Below are 17,507 nucleotides of genomic sequence, written 5' to 3' on the forward strand. Positions count from 1 at the left end.
TGGTGGGACAGTGGTAGCCTGGGTAGCCTGAAGGTTGCTTAGACTTCACGGCCATGAAAGGGAGTCATTTATTCTGGAGGCGTTGGAATGTGGGAAGCCCATTGTTCTTGTCCCAACCCAGGTGTTCCTTCCTTCCTTAACCTGGGCACAGAGCGAGCATTCCTTTTAGCCCTACTAGTTAAGGACAGAAAGCCGCGTGAAGTCAGGTCACGGGGGTATATCCTGCCAAGAGTGTACCTTTCTCCTGGTGAAGAAAAATTCTAGTAGGTTAGAGACCCAAGTTCTAACCTGGCCAAGAAAGATTGGGTTGAAAGGGAGGCCTGGATCTTGAGGCCCTGGGGAAAGAAGTGTTCGCTCTCTGACTCTGACCGAGGTGTCTGCATAAGTAACTGGCTCCTGGCTTTTCTGCCGCTACTACGTTCAGTGTCTTTGATACTGTGTCACACTGAGGTTTGAACCCAAAGCACTGTACAGTACCAAATCAAGCAAAAGGTGGGAGAACTGTCCTTTTCCTTAAGTTCCCTATGAAATGGCAATGCTAAAAACCGACATTAGTTGAGCATTTACTTTTGCTAGATCCAGCGGCGGTCATTGGTAACTCATACCACTTAGAGGTTTAAAAAAATACCACAACCTTTTACAGTAGGCAGCAGAAAGGAGAGGGTAGGAGGAAAACAAGAATAAAGGCAAAAGTGAAAACAAGTGGCACTCCATGTCAGGAATTTTACTAAGAAGCCAGGGTCTGGAGATGAGAGATCTTGAAAGGTTCAGCTCAAAAGGAAGCCGCTTGTTCCGCCTCCGTATTCCCGCTGCTCTCATCAGGACTCACACGCTCCGGGGACTAAGACTACAAACGATCCCGGGCCGTCCTGGCCGCACCCCAGATGTCAGAGTCCTACAACCTTTCCCGCTCTGCTTACTTATCTGTAACCTAAACCACTAACTTCCCAGCAGGATTCTGAGAATGGATATATTAATGTGCACCCTCTGAAGGTCATGATCATTTCTAGTTCTCTCAGATCCAGTGGCTAGGTACCAAGGGCAAAAAGATCGGAGTGGTTCATTCTCCCAGAATTACTCTGTTTGTGTGGATTTGCTTTATTAAATAGCCCGAAGATATTACTAAGATTTTAGTAAATTGTACCTCACCCTCCCTCGCCACCACCAGACGTGCAAAGGAAGCATCTCAGTAGGTTTTACTTGGTGCTGAATCCTCCTAACTAGATCCACTCAAACATTTGCAGTAAATCTATGGCCCGTATGAGCTGTTAAAGTGTTGTTCGCTTGCAGAGTTACTTTAGAAGCAGATGGTAAGTCTGGAGGCCCTTCCAACAATACAGCAGGGTCCTCACATAGGAGACACATCTAAATGCCCCAGGGCAGCCCTCTCTGCGCTCAGGTCTCCACAACAGAAACCTGGGGGCTTCCCATTCTGTGCAGTTGGAGAAACCATCCTGTGGCCGTGGTCAGAATGGAGGGACAAAGTTAAGAGAAAATACAGTTGGGGGAACAAAGGTATTTCCCACGGAATGCCATGGGGTCACCAAGACCCTGACTTTCGTATCTGACCTTGGTTAACACCTGCCACTGGGTCTGTCCATGCTCAGTCTTACCTGTCTTCTCCTCGCTTTTCCTACACCGGCTCATATAGCTGCCTTACCTCAAAGCCAGAGAAGTTCAACACCGTCAAGTGAAGTTGGAGCCACCCCGCCCAGCAGCCCCCACCACATCCTAACCTGGCAGACTGGGTAAGTTGTCTTGTGAAGTCGTTGACTTGTTCTTCTTGGCTTTACGTTGCTTTAGCAAGGAAGGACACCATCTGTATCAAGTTCCCAGCAATGGGAGGATTCATCAGCAAATGGGTGCCGAGAATCAAAACGATCACTTGGGCTGTCACCTGCTCCCCAGCTGGCTTACTGTTTTTGATGGGGATGAAGTCTGTGTGTTCTATTTAAAGATAGGTAGCGACTCCTGGATTGTAGCAGGGCAGTCAACGAAGTGAATTCAATTCTGAGCAGCAGTTGATTTTTTTTCTGCAAAAATGTCAGGGGTAGGAGAGAGAACCCTGAGTCAGCTAGCTATATTACACAGGCTTCTCAGTGTGGTCACTGGCTTAATATTGGGATGGATCCAAAGAAAAGGGGCCCCTGTCTTGGCTAAATAGTTGTTCTTCATCAGCAAAGGGGAACCTGGACCTTGAGACCTTTAAATAGAGGTTGCCCACAGCAAAATGCTGACATCGGAAGTGAGCCTTAAGTGTGGCCTTAGGGCCGGTTGGGATGCTCCAGTAGACACAAGTGTGCTGCTTTGTTACCACACGCTGGCACTTCCTGGCCGCTCCTCTCCTGTCGCTGAGGCTCAGATGGTCCACTCTGTCAGCACCTGCTAGTTACTGGAAATGGCCCCTGATCCAGCTTAACCCAGCTCCTGCTTTGTTGGGCGCTGCTGAGCGTGTCTGGGAAAATCCGACAGCTGCGAGCTGAGTTGTAAGACCACCACAATGCCCCGCGCGCGTGTGGGTTCTACCGCTACCGCCTGCGTCCAGGCTCCCACGCTTGGCATCTTTACTCCTCCACATTTATCTGCAGTGGCTTGACACCAGGCCTCTTCTGGAAACTTCATTTTGGGGGAGCCAACACTTACTGAGTACTTTAAACACAAAGGCTGACGGCTTCTTTGAACTTGAGTGAGTTTCATGGAGTCCTGTCTGCTCCTTGGTAAGGAAAGTAGCTAGGTCTTTTGGATTCGTGAGGCAGAGACCACAAGCCGCACACTCTACACTGTTCTGCTAGGTCCTAAAATGTGCACCCTAGACCAGCAGTTTGGGCTTCACCTGGGATCTTCTTGAGCCTACCCAAACCTACTGAATCAGAAGCTCTGGGGTAGGCCCACTGGGTGTCCTTAAACGAACCCTTGGGTCATTAGGATCAATGGTTGGATACCCACTGACTCACCCCCACACTGCCTCTTTACTCTTTTCAAATTAAGAAAACATAGTCTGTGACTATAGCGTTTCTCGTGTCTACTCCTAGGGTGGCTTTTGCCAGAAGCTACCTCTTTCTTTTATTATAAATCACTGACACTTGTCCATACCATCTGCTCTACAGTGACAGCTTCTTGGCTTAGGTTCTGAGAATCTCCTGGGACTAATTCATACAAGAGCTACACATCTATATACCTCTATAGGCTAAAGAGCATCACCCAACCAGGACACCTGGGACCCTCTGTGGGCCATGCCCAGTTTTATCTGATCTAACCATATGACTGTATCATTTGACTGAGAGACAGGCTCTGAAATCTACAAGCAGTCCTCCCATGCCCACCCACTCACGTTGTCTCCATTACCACGTGAGGGCTCACAACAAAGTAGGAACAGAAGGCTATTGTCCTTGAAGGCCAGCGTTTTGCCAGATTGAGAGTTACACAAGAGTAATGTGATGAGAAAACAAGACAGTGGGTAAAAATTGCCGCTGTCTGCCTTCCGAACAGAACTGAGGTCCTAGTGTTCTGCATGATTCTTACTGGGTCACGGACACATGGGTGTATATATATAATCATTGGGTCTTTCCAGTGTGTTAATAAGCTGCTACTAATTGTGTGTGTCCATTCTCCTATGTAACACAACCTCTCTTCTCTTCTTCTGCTTTCCTTTGTTCAGAGAAGCAACAGAAAACTCTCCCATCATGGATGGGTCTGAGTCTCCAACTCACCAAAGTACTGATGAATAGAGGTATTGTAAGGGAACGTTTTGTTCTTACTGCCCACGTGTGTGATCCAGATGTCCTGCATATGTGCTGCCTCTGCCCATGTCAGAGTTTCCAGGAGGAAATGTCTGAATGGTGTGGAAGCTATTATTTTTATGTTTTATTTCTAGCTACATGTGGTGCTATATGTTTGGATGTGTGTTTTTACATCAGATGTAGGATGGTCCCCATGCTCCTTCCTGGAAGACACGCCCCTTAGTATATTTAGACTTTCTAGGCTTTAAGTACAAACAAATTGTAGTAGTGGTCTGTTGATCACTAGCTTGGGACACACTTTCCATGAACACTGCTGTTTTAAATACCCCAAGTAACTCATTATCTTACAGCTTTTCAGTGATATCTGCATGTTGCCCCAAATGTCATAGTCCTGCTTTTCAAAATGTAGTTTGTAAATTACCGCCACCACCTGGGAGCTCAGAATGACCCCTGGAAGCCGCCTGCACTGAAATGCTCTCCCAAGTACAAAACAGTGGGCGCTCAAAGTCAAGTAACTAACTGTATAGCGCTGACTTCAGGAAGCACACACAGCAGGGATCACTAAAGTGATACGGGGACCAGGCAGGAGTGGGGAAAGGGCTTTAGTAGAAAACCCAATAAGGCTCTGAGTAAGAGACAGCCACAGGAAAGTACTGAGGGATCTACAATTCAAATGCTAAAAGGATTCAGGGCTGAGAGATGATGCCCTTCAGTTCTTATACACATCTCATGAGCCTGGATTTAAAGAACGGTCCTGAAGCAGGGAGGCAGGGGATGCACAGAGGTGTGGATACACAGGGGGAGCCGTTGGGGGAATGGCCAAGTCCCATTCTGCAGTCTAGGAAGAGGGGTGCTTTAGCCTGGGGAGCTTTTACAGTTGGCCACACAGGGGATGAAGATGGACAGACAGCTCACACTCTAGCGACAGCAAAGGGACAGAGAGAACGACGTCACAATATTTTTGAGTTGGAGTTATTTTCTCCTCCACTGTAAAGGAAATATACTGTGCTTTGAGTGACAGGGATGGTAGCAGACGTCTGAGAGGACTTAGCGCGCTCGCTTGTGTGGGCACACAGTTGAGTCAGTTCAAGATGAACTGGAGAGAACACTGCAGGGCAGCAGCTCATACAAGGGGCCGGCTGAGCCACAATGGCACAGTGGCCTTGCCACCCTGGCTTTATGGCCAATGAGCTACAGCCCTTTCCACCAATCCAGATATGTCCAGCCAGATAAAGTGAAACCCCATTCTCAGTTCACAGCCGATAGGAGACAAAGCATCCCTCACTCTTTAACCCCAGGCTGTTTAGGATCCAACATCCTAACTCAAACATGTCCTAAGGCGTTTTCCAGCCTGTATTCTGTGGGTGTGAAAAGGCGATACTCTGAGATGGTCCAGCTGAAACAAAGTAACACGTGACTCCTCAGCCCGTTTCCTACGTGCTCAGTGTGCTCAGTGGTGCTCCACAGGGCTGAGTCCTCAGACTCCCTGCTCCTTTCTTTTCCTTGGAGCACTCCACCTCCAGAAACACCTGATGGTGTGACTCCTTAGAGTCAATATTACAGTCAGGAAAGTGTCCCTAGGAGACCCACATCACAAGTGAACCGGCCAACACGCTTCTGTAAGAGTCTAGGAAGCGGTACCATTGGAGAGTGAAACCAATACCTTTCACAAATAAGCCTGCAGAAGCTGATAAACTGGGAGGTCGACGCAGAACTGGGGCCAGAGCTGAGGAAATAACCATCCCCGTGCTTTCAAAGCTCCTTGGCCACATCTGAACCAGTGACTGTGGCTGGCGAGGTCACATGCTCCCTGTGATGGCAGTAATAGGGGCGAAGGGACTTTTCCCCAGAGTACTGCATGTTTGCAGCAGAGTCCAGCCACCTTTCCCAGTAAGAGTGTTTGGTTCTTCTGGCACAGTTTACAAAAGCCACTGTCGCAGTGGGTAGCCATGTTTGTAGATTAGGTATAACCAAACCATCTACTTATTTACCCCCAACAAACTGATACATATACAAAGACACCCGTGGCCGGTGACATAACTAAGGGCCTTGGCTTCTAAAACCACATTTAACCAGTCAGATTTAACCTCACGTACTCCCAGCGTGCCAAGCACAAGACTGTCCTGGTGGTTTCCCTGAATGTTCAAGAGAGCTTGGGATTTTTCTAGCTCGCGGACTATGCTAGGTGAGATGAGGGGCATTCACAAAGCATCGAGTACTCAATGAATTCCTGCAGAGGTCAGCAAATGAGAGGAGGCATCAGGGGGCAGACTGTCTTCAGAGTGTGCTGATAGCTTTAAGATACTCTTTAAGATGGCCCAGGCCTAAGCATGGCCCTGGGCCCTGAAGGGCGGCTTAGAGACACTTCCAGCAGAGCGCTACAGCCACGTATCTGGGTGAGCACCTGCTGATACTTGGGACTCACTCCTAGAAATACTACCTGATGAAATGTCTGTTTTCTTCTATGTATGTTTTTCTATGTAGAGACAAGTACATTTTTATTGTGTGTTATTTTTTTTTACACACTTTTTTCCGGTGCTGAAGATTAAGTGCAGGCCCTTTAAATGCTAAGCATGCTTTCTACCACTGAGCTACAGGCCCAGTCCCGACTGTATGTTTTTAAAAAATACTGCTATAAGATCACAACAGTATTGATTTAAAGCGCATTAAAAACTCAACTTAGAGAATCACTTTAGTATTACACTAGGGAAGGCTCAGGTTTCGACTGTTCTTCCAGGACAGTGATAATCGACCACTGAAGAGCAGCTAGCCCTTGGGTCTGCTGCAGGGCCAGCCCCTGGCTGTCATGTAGGAAGTCACCCCGAAGTATACAGCTCCAGGGGCTTCTCAGCCTTGGCTGTATCAGAAACTCTTGTGGGCCTGGGAGGGCTCTCTAGGAGTCTGGGAAGGATCCAGACTCGGGCCTGGATGTGGGCATTTCTGAGGGTTCTGTGATCCCGAGGACTACTGTACTGAGCGCTAACTTGCATTTGCTGAGGTTTCAGGATGTCTCTTTTGTGTGACTCTTATGGTCTCTGACCACCTTCCATACACCAACTGTAATGGAGAATGCCAGGCCTCACCTATGTGGGGCAGGGAAGACAGCTCACCTGAAGAGGGCATGTCACTCAGACGCGTCCTGAACATTCATTCCGCAGTGCCTGCCTCTAACTCCGCTCCTCTCTCTTGGGTCCACAGGAGCTACGGTGACAGCTGCTTCCTGGATCCCTCCCTCTATCCAGGCCTAGCCGATGTCCAATGGTACGGGCAGGAAAAAGCCAAGCCCGGAACCCTCGTGTGAGCCGGCCAGCCGGGCCAGATGTGACCACCGCCACGCCATTCCAAGTCACCTCACTGCCTCTCATTTGCCTTACCCAGATGCACTGTCACCTGCACCAGCTTTGGCCCTCAGCACTTTCTTCTCCTGTCTCCACATCCCTTTCACCCTCAAAAACCTGACTGAGAAGACATTCTGGAAGGTTCCGAACCCACTGTGTGTCCCCTGGCTCTCTTCCCTAGAGAGCCAGACAACAATCCTCAATGGCACCTTAGTGGTTTCCCTCGACCATGACAGCCCCAAGCCACAAACTGTCAGGGAAGCCAAGACGTGCAATTCCTGTGGAAGAGAAGCTTTGGGAGAGACCAGAGCAAAAGCCAGCCCTGCCTGCAGAGCTCGAAGCGTTACCGGCTGCAGCCCTAGGCCAACCAAGTCCTAGAGGAGAGCGGCTCATGGGGATATCAGTTTACACCTGAAATAAATATTCCGTAGTCAAAAAACAGCCAGTGAGAGTTCCTCAGGGGAAGTGTGAGCAAGGAAGATCAGTGTTTCAGAGACCGTCAGGATCACAATTGGTTCTATGCTGCCAAAGATTAGCCACATTCAACAATGAACAGATAGGAGGGGCCAAGAGGAACACACCTTTTCTGCGGTGAAATTTCAATTCTAAACTACGGCTGCGCAGCACAGTGAAAGTCAACCACTTGTAGACCACGCCCTGTGGCGCCCCTTCTGGAGCACTCCACATACCCCTGAGAGCCTGGGAACCGTGACGAGGAAGGAGGCTTGGCTGGCCTGGCGGACTCAGCCTCTGTCTGTCTGGACACAGGAGGAGGGGCAGGGACCGTTACACTGCCCTATGCAGGGGCTCAGCCTACGCCCCCCAAAGCTTCTTTCCTTTTGGGATTGGGAAGAAGCTAAAGGTGATAATTGCCAAAAGCAGTTCTCTCTCTCTCTCTCTCTCTCTCTCTCTCTCTCTCTCTCTCTCTCTCTCTTAAAACAACCAGTAAAAGTGTAACCTTTCTTTTTTGTACAAGGCCTTTCATTTTCTGTTTTATGGGAAACCAAGGGAAAAGCACATTGCAATCTAGTCAAGTGTTTCGCCGTTGTGGCTCATTTTCTGTTTGTTAACACTTGTATGAACTCGGACAGACCTCTCCTGTGTGTCACTTAGAGAACTCAAGCACGCCTTTAGGTAGGAAGACTTTTTTTACACGTCTACCAGTCGGCAGGCAGAGCAGAGTTGAAACAGCTCAGCTCCCAAAGGGCCCATCCACCTCCGGCAGTATCTGTGACTGTGATATGCCACCTCTGTCCACAGATACCAAGAGGATAAAAGGCAAAAAATTAAAATACAAAGCATGCGTGCAAGCTGCTCGTTTACACGTGTCTTGAGCTATGCTTAACACACAACCAAAAGCCATCAATCTTCAAAGGCCTCAGAGTTACTTTTATAATAACTAACCAGTACACAGTCTTAGTTGGGTTACTGACGACGGCACAAGTCTCTGTGGCGGTAGTGCGCATCACAGGGGTTACCTCTGTAATGACTTCCTGTGGGAAAGGCATCTAGGACCAGGAGCCAGGGTGGGAGGGAGTACTTCTGTGGGAAAGCAAATCTTAAAAGTTAGCTGTGGTATCAAAAGAAAAAAAACTTTGTTTCTCATGTATGTAAATCCAAGAATAACGATAGACTCTTACCAGACCAGGAAGGTAAGAAATGGCTCCCAGAAAGGACTAACCCTGTTGCTTACTCTGCAGTGGCTTAGAAAGCTCTGGAAGTCAGGTGGGGAAGCATTCAGACCGTGTGGCCTGAGGACTTCTCTCGCCCATTCAAGGCTGGACACCCCAGAGCCAGGCATGGTTGGCCCGATAAGCCCAGCTTGCAGAAGCAGTACTCTTCCCAGACACTTCAGGGACAACCCTGCAGGATGACTAGGAACCGGATACGATGGTACCAAATGTCCCTGGGGCTCCATGGGGACGGAGCCACCTTTCTTGCTCCTGGTACAATAATCGGAGCTATATAAAGCAGGTTTATTTGGGGATTATTTCTTCCTTCCTTAGCTAATAGGAAATGTGACACATTGTGCCCCATTTTCTTTCTTCCAAAAGGCGATGCCTGAATAATTAGCCTGAACTGTGGTGCAACAGAAACGTCCAAAAGAAAACAAAGGACAAGACAAGGTTACATGGTTACAGGTTATAACATAGAGGGCAGTTTGAAAATCAATTCTGAAGTCCTTCGGATCTATGAGAGATGCAGAAAGAATCTAAATGTAATAGATTTGGGGAGCAGAGGGAAACGGAATGGGAGCTGTGAACACCATCATGATAGTCTGGTAGTAAGGACAGAGATTAAAGTAAAACAGGTTTTACTGTTTAGCTGTGTTCGGTTAATACAATGTACATAATATAATACGCATTAGTCCTTTGAGACTGACATGAGAAATGGTCGCTGTGGTTGGTGGTGAACGCTCTAGGTATTGTATTCAAGCACCTACGAACTCTTTACAGATCCCTATTTCTTTAAAGGCGGATGAAATATGAAGTCCCCAGTCTGACTAAAGCCCCTATTGGATTTGTTGGATACATGTAAGAAATTGCTTGTTTCAGCCAGAAGACTATGTTGTGAGCCAGGTTGGTTTATTTTGTTATATGCAGGTGAGTGTTGGAACTGTTCAAAGCCCAATTTGTTTTCATCCAGTATTAGTTTAGTTCAAGATATAGCAAGCCTCACCCAGGTGCTATCAGATGACCAATTACTGCTTAGTTAACTAGGTGTAAAGTTTTACATATCCATTCATGTCAATAGTTTATTACAAGTTGTGTAAAATGGACTCTAGTTTAATAATTGGGGTGGGGGGGAGATTAGGTTGCTCCTGAAACTGACCGTAGAGCATGTAAAACGATTTGACTGGGTTCTGTTCAACTGTAACCAATGAAAAAGATGTATGTTGTAGACAAAGTTGCAGAATTAAAAAAAAGAAATCTGCTTTTAATTTATTCTTTTTGTATTAAGAATTTGTATAGTACCTTTACATTTTGCAGAACAGTGTTGTCAACACTTATTAAAGCATTTTAAAATGAAAACACCCCAGTCGCCTCTTGGACACTCTTTGTTTCTAAATAATAAATGTGTAATCATGCTCCAGAAGTCTACATGTCGAAGATACTAAACTCCCGGTTTTTTGTTTTTTGTTTTTCCATAAACATCAGTCTTCCTATGACATACCTTTTGGGTTTGGCTTTTCTTTGAGACAGTCTCAGTCTGCAGAACAGCTTTGAAATCACAATCCTCCTGCCTCTAGCCCAAGTGCTGGCATGCACCACCACACACACCCAACTACACTTGGTACTGTTGACTTGGTAGAGGCTAGTTTTCTGCTATAGATTATCCACCCTCTAAATCATACCACCTAAATAACAGCCTGTTGTATTTACAAAAGTCCCCCAATTCTAGCATATGGCTAGTGGCGTGCATTAGCAGGTCGCTGCAATTGTATCCCTGACCTGTAACCTGATGGACAGCTCTTTTCTAGCAGGAAACTCAAGGTCTAGCCTCCAGGAACACCCTTCATGGAGTCCTTCCTGGCGCAGAGGTTAGACCTGTCAGTAAGGGCAACAAGGCACTGGGAAGCTGGGCCTGTCTACAGTGAGCAGATGGAACAGTGTTCACTGCTTCCTCAACTCGGCAACCGCCTGGGAAACTTCTTAGGGCAGTTTTGGAGCATCCCAAAATTATCTATACTTGAAACATTATCCATAAAGATGCCAGAAATAAGCCTATGCTCGGAGATCTGCCACAGGAAAGGAACCCATGAGACAGCACTGGCCCACACACGCACCCCTACTTTTTCCTCTCACAATGTCAACAAAATCATTCTCATTTCTATCTTGACTCCTAGAGAACACAAGTAAACACTGTCCTGTAGAAAATAATAAAATCTATCCAGCCCTTGACTTCCCAAACCTCTCTCCAGAGTGTGCAGATGCACGTTGAGGACGGGAGAGCAGACAGTAGCCTCCATCAAGGCGCTGCAGGCTCAGTACAGAATACATGTGCTCAAACTGTTAGGAGCTTGTGAGTCAGAAAAAGAGGCATGTGATAGATATGTAAAGGAAGCAGAACTCTACCAGCATTAAACTGGGAGGGGCATAAGCTAATTCCCAAGGACACTGTCAGGATGCGTTTGTATACAGGAGCTCTCGCTCAGACCTCGTTCAAGGAGTTGGCCTCTTTGAGATGACAGGAAAGGTGGACCAGCCACTGAGGTATATAACCTGCCTGGCTTACACTAAACCATGCTCCCAGCAAAGTCACTTCTATTCAGCCAAGATCTCAAAGGTCTACACGGCGATAGCGTAGCTAGTAATTGATAGTCTAGAGGTGCACACGTGTGCTTTTTTTATTCTTAGTAGAAACAAATTTTATAAGACCTTATAAGCTAGTGGTAGGCTCCTTTTGCCTCCTGGTACCCATTTCCCCTAAAACTCACTGCAATCCTGTACTCCTTCCCTCCACATCACTGAGCCCAGTCATCAGGATGGACGCCTCATGGTGCCAAATGTGACAGCTCATTCCCTTTTGTAATTGTATGTGGCTTGCCAGCAGGCACTGGATGTAGCCGATGCCCCTTACTCAACTGAGACACCGTCTTCACACTGTCCATGGTCTATCACACCTTCATTTCCTGGCCTTCCACGTGCCCCACAGCCGTGTTTGTTTGCACTCTCTTACGCTTGGCTCCCTGTATTTTCTCATCACTGTTACAAGAACCTGAGAACAGCCGGAGGGAAGGAGGCTTTATTTGACTCAGGTTTAGATAGATTTCAGTCCATCAGAACAGGGAAGGGGAGGAGCCAGGTCCACGCAAGCACAGGCATCTTGACTCTTGGCTGACCAGAACACAAAACACACGACTGGAACAAGAGGCACACATAAACATCAAAGACCACTCCCTAGTGAACTACTTATATCACAAAGGCCCCACATCCCAGAAGGTCCCGCTATCTCCCAACAGAGCATAACCACCTGGGGAGCTTGCGTACAAACACACAAGCCTCCTGACAACATTTCAGATTCCAGCCATAACACGTCTGCCTCCTGGTTTGCTGTGCCACCCTTTTGCTGATGGCATCGGTACTTTCCATCCTTTATGGAATACTTCCATCAATCTGCACTTCCTACTGCCTCAACAGCGAGACGGTCAACCAAGGTCAACCAACAGCAAGACGGTCAACCAAAAGCGAGACATTCAACGTGATGAATGTCAGACACCTACCACTAGATTCTCCCCTCCAAACATACTCCAGTGGCCGCCCTTGACTTAGAGGCAGCTCCATCCTCCCAGGGCTCAGGCCAAAGTTCTTGCAATTATCCCTGACTGCTCTATTTCTTCCCACATCTGCAGTAAACCAAACAGATAAGAATGTCCATCCTTGTGAGAGTTATACTCTTACTGCCCTGTGGGAAAAGGGGAGAAAATAAAAATGAAATCATTTACCAGAGAGGGACAGGAAAGCAGGCACAGTAGACACTTTAGCCCACGACAGAGAGAGTAATGCCATTTCCACCAAGTCTGTGAAGGAAGAATGCAGGTGAGCTTGCTGATACGGTTCTTAAGACTGCTCACAAACTCAACCAGTGTGAGACTAGGTTAAGGCCACAGCTACATGAGACAGGATGCAGCAATCTCAAAGCTTTGGAGTAAATGTACGAGAGTCCCAGAATCAGAGACTCCTCAAAGGACTAGGAAGTACTCTTCCGTCTTCACCAATGTGCACAGGCGTGCAAACTCCTGCACACGTGGGCTAACATCACAGATACAAATGAATGAATAGATAACAAAATACTAGGATTTTACAGAAAGTGCAAAAATTCAGTTCCCTTTTCTCATCCTGTTTGTAGAATTGCCACTATGATGACACCATTAAAGAGAAAAACGTCACATTAAAACTGACGTACAGGCCAGGATGACTCAGTGACTAAGAGTACTTGGTGCTCTTACAAAGGACCCAGGTTCGCTTCCCCGCACCCACACTGCAGCTCCCACCATCTGTACCTCTACTTCCGTGGGATCAGATACTGTTTTGAATCCATAAGCACTGCCCAAGTGTACTAAGCCTAACATACATACATGCTGGCAAAATACTCATGGACATGGTTTTTAAAAGATTAACATATGAATTGATTTTTTTTAAAATGGGGTCTGTCTTAGGGATTGTATTCCTGCACAAACGTGACCAAGAAGCAAGTTGGGGAGGAAAGGGTTTATTCAGCTTACACTTCCACACTGCTGTTCATCCCCAAAGGAGGTCAGGACCGGAACTCAAGCAGGTCAGGAAGCAGGAGCTAATGCAGAGGGGATGTTTCTTACTGGCTTGCTCAGCCTGCTCTCTTATAGAACCCAAGACTACCAACCCAGAGACTGTACCACCCACAAGGGATCCTCCCCCTTGATCACTAATTAAGAAAATGCTCCACAGCTAGATCTCATGGAGGCTTTTTCCAACTGAAGCTCCTTTCTCTGTGATAACTCCAGCCTGTGTCAAGTTGACACACAAAACCAGCCAGTACAATTGACCCCTTGTCAACTCGACACACAAACACATCACTATTAAGCCTTAACACTTACTTTCTTATTCAACCCCAAGATCTAAATAACTTTAAAAGTCCCAGAATCACCGGGAGGTGGTGGCACACACCTTTAATCCCAGCATTCTGGGGGGCAGAGGCCAGCCTGGTCTACAGAGTGAGCTCCAGGACAGCCAGGGCTATACAGAGAAACCCTGTCTCAAAAACAAACAAACAAACAAACAAACAAAAAACCCCAACAAATCCAAAAACAAACAACAAACAAAAAACCAAACAAACAAATAAAAGAAGTCCTACAATCTTTACATATTTAAAGTTAAAATGTCCAATATCTTTTAAAATTCAAAGTCTTTTAAAAACTCAAAGTCTCTTATTATGGGCTCCACTAAAATACTTTCTTCCTTCAAGAGGGAAACATATCAGGGCACAGTCACAACCAAAAGCAAAATTCAAACTCCAAATATCCAATGTCTGGGATCCAACTCACAGTCTTCTGGGCTCCTCCAAGGGCTTGGGTCACTTCTCCAGCTCTGCCCTTTGTAGCACACAGCTTGTCTTCTAGGCTCCAGCTGCCTGTACTCCACTGCTGCTGCTGTTCTTGGTGGTCATCTCATGGCACTATCTCCAAAACACTGCTGTCTTCTACTGTAACTGGGCTTCACCAATAGCCCGAGCCACAGCTATGCACAACAATGGCCACTAGAAACCTGAACTTCCACTGAACACGCCACATAAGGAAGTCAGGCACTGATATCACCCAACTGGAACGATGCACAAACACAAAATCAAGTGAGCCTAACTTACTTGATACGTACTTAAGTACGCGAGGCTTTATAGTCGGCTAAATGTCTTACCAACCGTAAGAGCCAAGTGTTACCTATATGTTAAAGGGGATTAAACTCCCTATCCTTTGACTTCACTCAACAAGTCATTTCCTTCCTTACCTCAGCTAGTGATCAGTAGTTCTCATGATGTGCTAGAAGGTCATTGACTGAGAGGGTCACAACCAGCATATTCTTTAAAGAAAACATACAGGCTACGGAGGTGGGTCAGTAGGTGAGAGCACTTGATGTACAATTGCGAGGGCCTGAGTGGGAATTCCTAAAGCCCATGGGAAAGCTGGGCACACAGTAATGCCAGCAATTACAGGCTTCCTACAAGAGGAAGGGAAGTGGACAGAAGCCCCAGGCTGAGTGCCAGCTGGCCTGGAAGATGAAGAGGCAAAACAACAGGCATCCCCATCCCATTGTCTCAAGCAAGGACTGAGGGCTTCTGACATCTTCACATGTTGGGATGCGTGCCCACACCACCATCACCAAACAGTAACAAACAAGCCCAACAAATAAAAACCAGAACAGGAGCACGTGCTGCCTTCAGACGTGGCCAGGCAGTGTTTGGTCCAGTCCTCTGTGTGGGTGGATATGGGATGCAGGGTCTCGGAGCATTCTCCGCTCGCTGTAGTCATAGGAACACTCAAATCTACAACTTGAGGTCCTTCACAATAGGGCAGTGTCAGCCAAGCTCAGGCTGCAATATCCATGGGTCAGAGTGTTTCTAAGTCTTCAAAGAGGAGCATGCTAAATGCAAGGGCAATTTGGTTTTGGCAGGCTGTAAACATGCAGCTGAAAGCCTGTGGGAGTGACTTAGTCGCCATGCGAATCCTCGCTTAATGAAGCTGAGATCACCAGTAACACTCAAAGAGAAAAGTCGCCACTGCCCTTTGTGTGAAGGTATGCACTATGCTTGGCCACTGGGGGCTGGGGGGGGTGGGGGAGGGGGAGCAGGGCTTAGGGATAGGGAAGAAACTAGACAAAGGAAGTGGCCTAGCTAAAATACAGTCATAATTGGCAGGGCCCAGGCTAGTTCAAAAATGCTGTGTAAAGTATCCCAGTTTAAAATGTGGAAAATACACAAATAGTCAACGGTTTAATAGTAAATTATTCTGGCCAAAGTATAAGCCTTATTCTTTTTGTAATGAGCACAACTCCAAAATTTTGGCTGGGGTCAGCCTCACATCCAGCCATTGCTCCTAGCCAGCTGCTAGCCAGCCACGGGTTACTCCACACCACCAGAAATTGTTTTTAAACTTTCAAAAGACTTTGTGTTATTGTTAACCATTAAAGCTCCAGGGGTTAAAATTCAGCCACTGCAGCTGCAGAGTCTGTGATGAAAACCAGTTACCACAGCGGTTTCCCAAAGGGACGCTCTAGAGACTTGTGCTGGCCTGGGCTCTCCGGACAGCTGGAAACTCTTCCATCAGTATACCGTGAGAAAGTGCTTCTCGGTTCAAGACTCCCAACATGATGCCATACCATAAATTTCTAGAGGATAAAGTTGTGCTTTCAGGGGCTTTGTGGGAGAAAGCTGCAACAGGGAGGAGGCACAACCCTATCTGCTCAAGATGACCACACAAGACACAGAAAGCTCAACTCGAGACTCCCCTTCATTCCGACTCCCTTCTGTGGCGAGAAGCATTCATGGGGACTGTGCGCCAGGAACAGACCCAGACACGAACACCCAAAGCCAAGCCTTCCCAAACACTGGGAAAACATTTTTTGCCTTTCCCAAGCTGTTCAGTTTCAGAATTCCCTTTCAACAGCAATAACAAAAGTTTGCATTCCTAAATGATTTACCTCGCTAAAGCTCCAGCACGGCCGAAGCGCTGGACTAGGTTAGATCACACCACTCACAAGCCCCGTCTGCTTACTTCCCAGGCCTTGCAGTTCTGCTTGTGAACACTGCCCGCCTCATTCTGCTCTCCCAGGACCGTCTCCCTTCTCTTACAGAATCCAGAAACTCTTTGGCCACTGTTGTATTCCCTGATCCCCACCCTCCGACACTGAAATCACTGCCATTCCAGACTTCCAGCAGTCGGCCATTAAATGTGAAAGATCTGTTCCCGGCGGCACTGCTAGGGAATGAGACAGTCTCCTTACAAATCACTCACCTCACATCACTGAGATCAGCAAGCAATCAGTAGAAACGGCACCCTGGAACAGGAACGTGGGGGTCTCTTCCAGGGTTGGCCACTCACAGTTGAACCCTCTCGAGGCTGGGTAGTGGTCCCTCCGCGATGAGCCATCACACTTGATCCTCAGAGAAAATTACTGACACTAATCCAGAGCAGCCACACCACATTCAACATGGCCCATGAACTTCAAAGGCTTTACTATGCAAGCAAGCTCTGTGGGACGGCTAATGGACGTGTTCTGAGCTCTTTAGATGCATTTCCAATGTACTCTATGTTCACCTACCTGGTCAGGACGAGTCCCACAGTGGATGAGCAGCACCTGTATTTATTTCTAAGGAAAGGGTGTTTTACTAAATGTGACTGCAGAGAACCCCAGTTCTTGTGGATGGAAGGATGGGGAGGAGAGACAGGGATACAGTCAATAGAGTTGTGACTGTTTAAAAGAAAAGATATGTCTTTGTTGTTTTAAAAACAATCTTGAAACAAAAAATATATATAGTATATGCAGAAGTAAAATTTCCATGACCTGAAAGGAAGGTCATCTTCCTACACATCCCAGGGATTTTCATGCACCTTCTTTAATTTGTACATGGCTTTTTAATTTGTTATGAAAAACTTTACTGAGAGAGCCACATATTTGAACATGCTTCTCTCCACTCAAATTCAGAATGGCTAAAATCACTGTCCTGCAGAATACATACTCCCCTGCAAACAAAACAAGTTCAAAAAACAAAAAGCGAACAAACAAAAAATAACAAAACAAATCCCCAGCCCACACAGATCAATTTTAGAAGTACAGATGTCATTTGATAGTTTCTTCTTTACATGGAATTTTTTTTTAAAGATTTTATATTTTTATGTGTATGAGTACACTGTTGCTGTCTTCAGACACACCAGAAGAGGGCATCAGATCCCACTACA

The 17,507-nt window shown here is 46.8% G+C and overlaps 1 protein-coding gene across 3 annotated transcripts in view; it reads left to right on the forward strand.

The window, feature by feature from the left end:
* Nucleotides 1–8,008, forward strand: part of Frmd4a (FERM domain containing 4A) — a 219,105-nt gene extending 211,097 nt beyond the window's left edge. For 2 of the 3 annotated variants that reach the window (XM_052157216.1, XM_052157214.1), the window contains exons 22-23: nucleotides 1,652–1,748; nucleotides 6,939–8,008. In XM_052157216.1, the coding sequence (XP_052013176.1) occupies nucleotides 1,652–1,748; nucleotides 6,939–7,041 (200 nt within the window). In that variant the 3' untranslated portion in view covers nucleotides 7,042–8,008. Of the gene's footprint in view, nucleotides 1–1,651; nucleotides 1,749–3,658; nucleotides 3,731–6,938 lie in introns of all 3 variants that reach the window. The other variant, XM_052157217.1, reaches the window with a different exon arrangement.
* Nucleotides 8,009–17,507: the final 9,499 nt, after the last annotated feature.

The sequence above is a fragment of the Apodemus sylvaticus genome, chromosome 14 (assembly GCF_947179515.1).
Source record: "Apodemus sylvaticus chromosome 14, mApoSyl1.1, whole genome shotgun sequence".
In the NCBI taxonomy this organism is placed as follows: Eukaryota; Metazoa; Chordata; class Mammalia; order Rodentia; family Muridae; genus Apodemus; species Apodemus sylvaticus.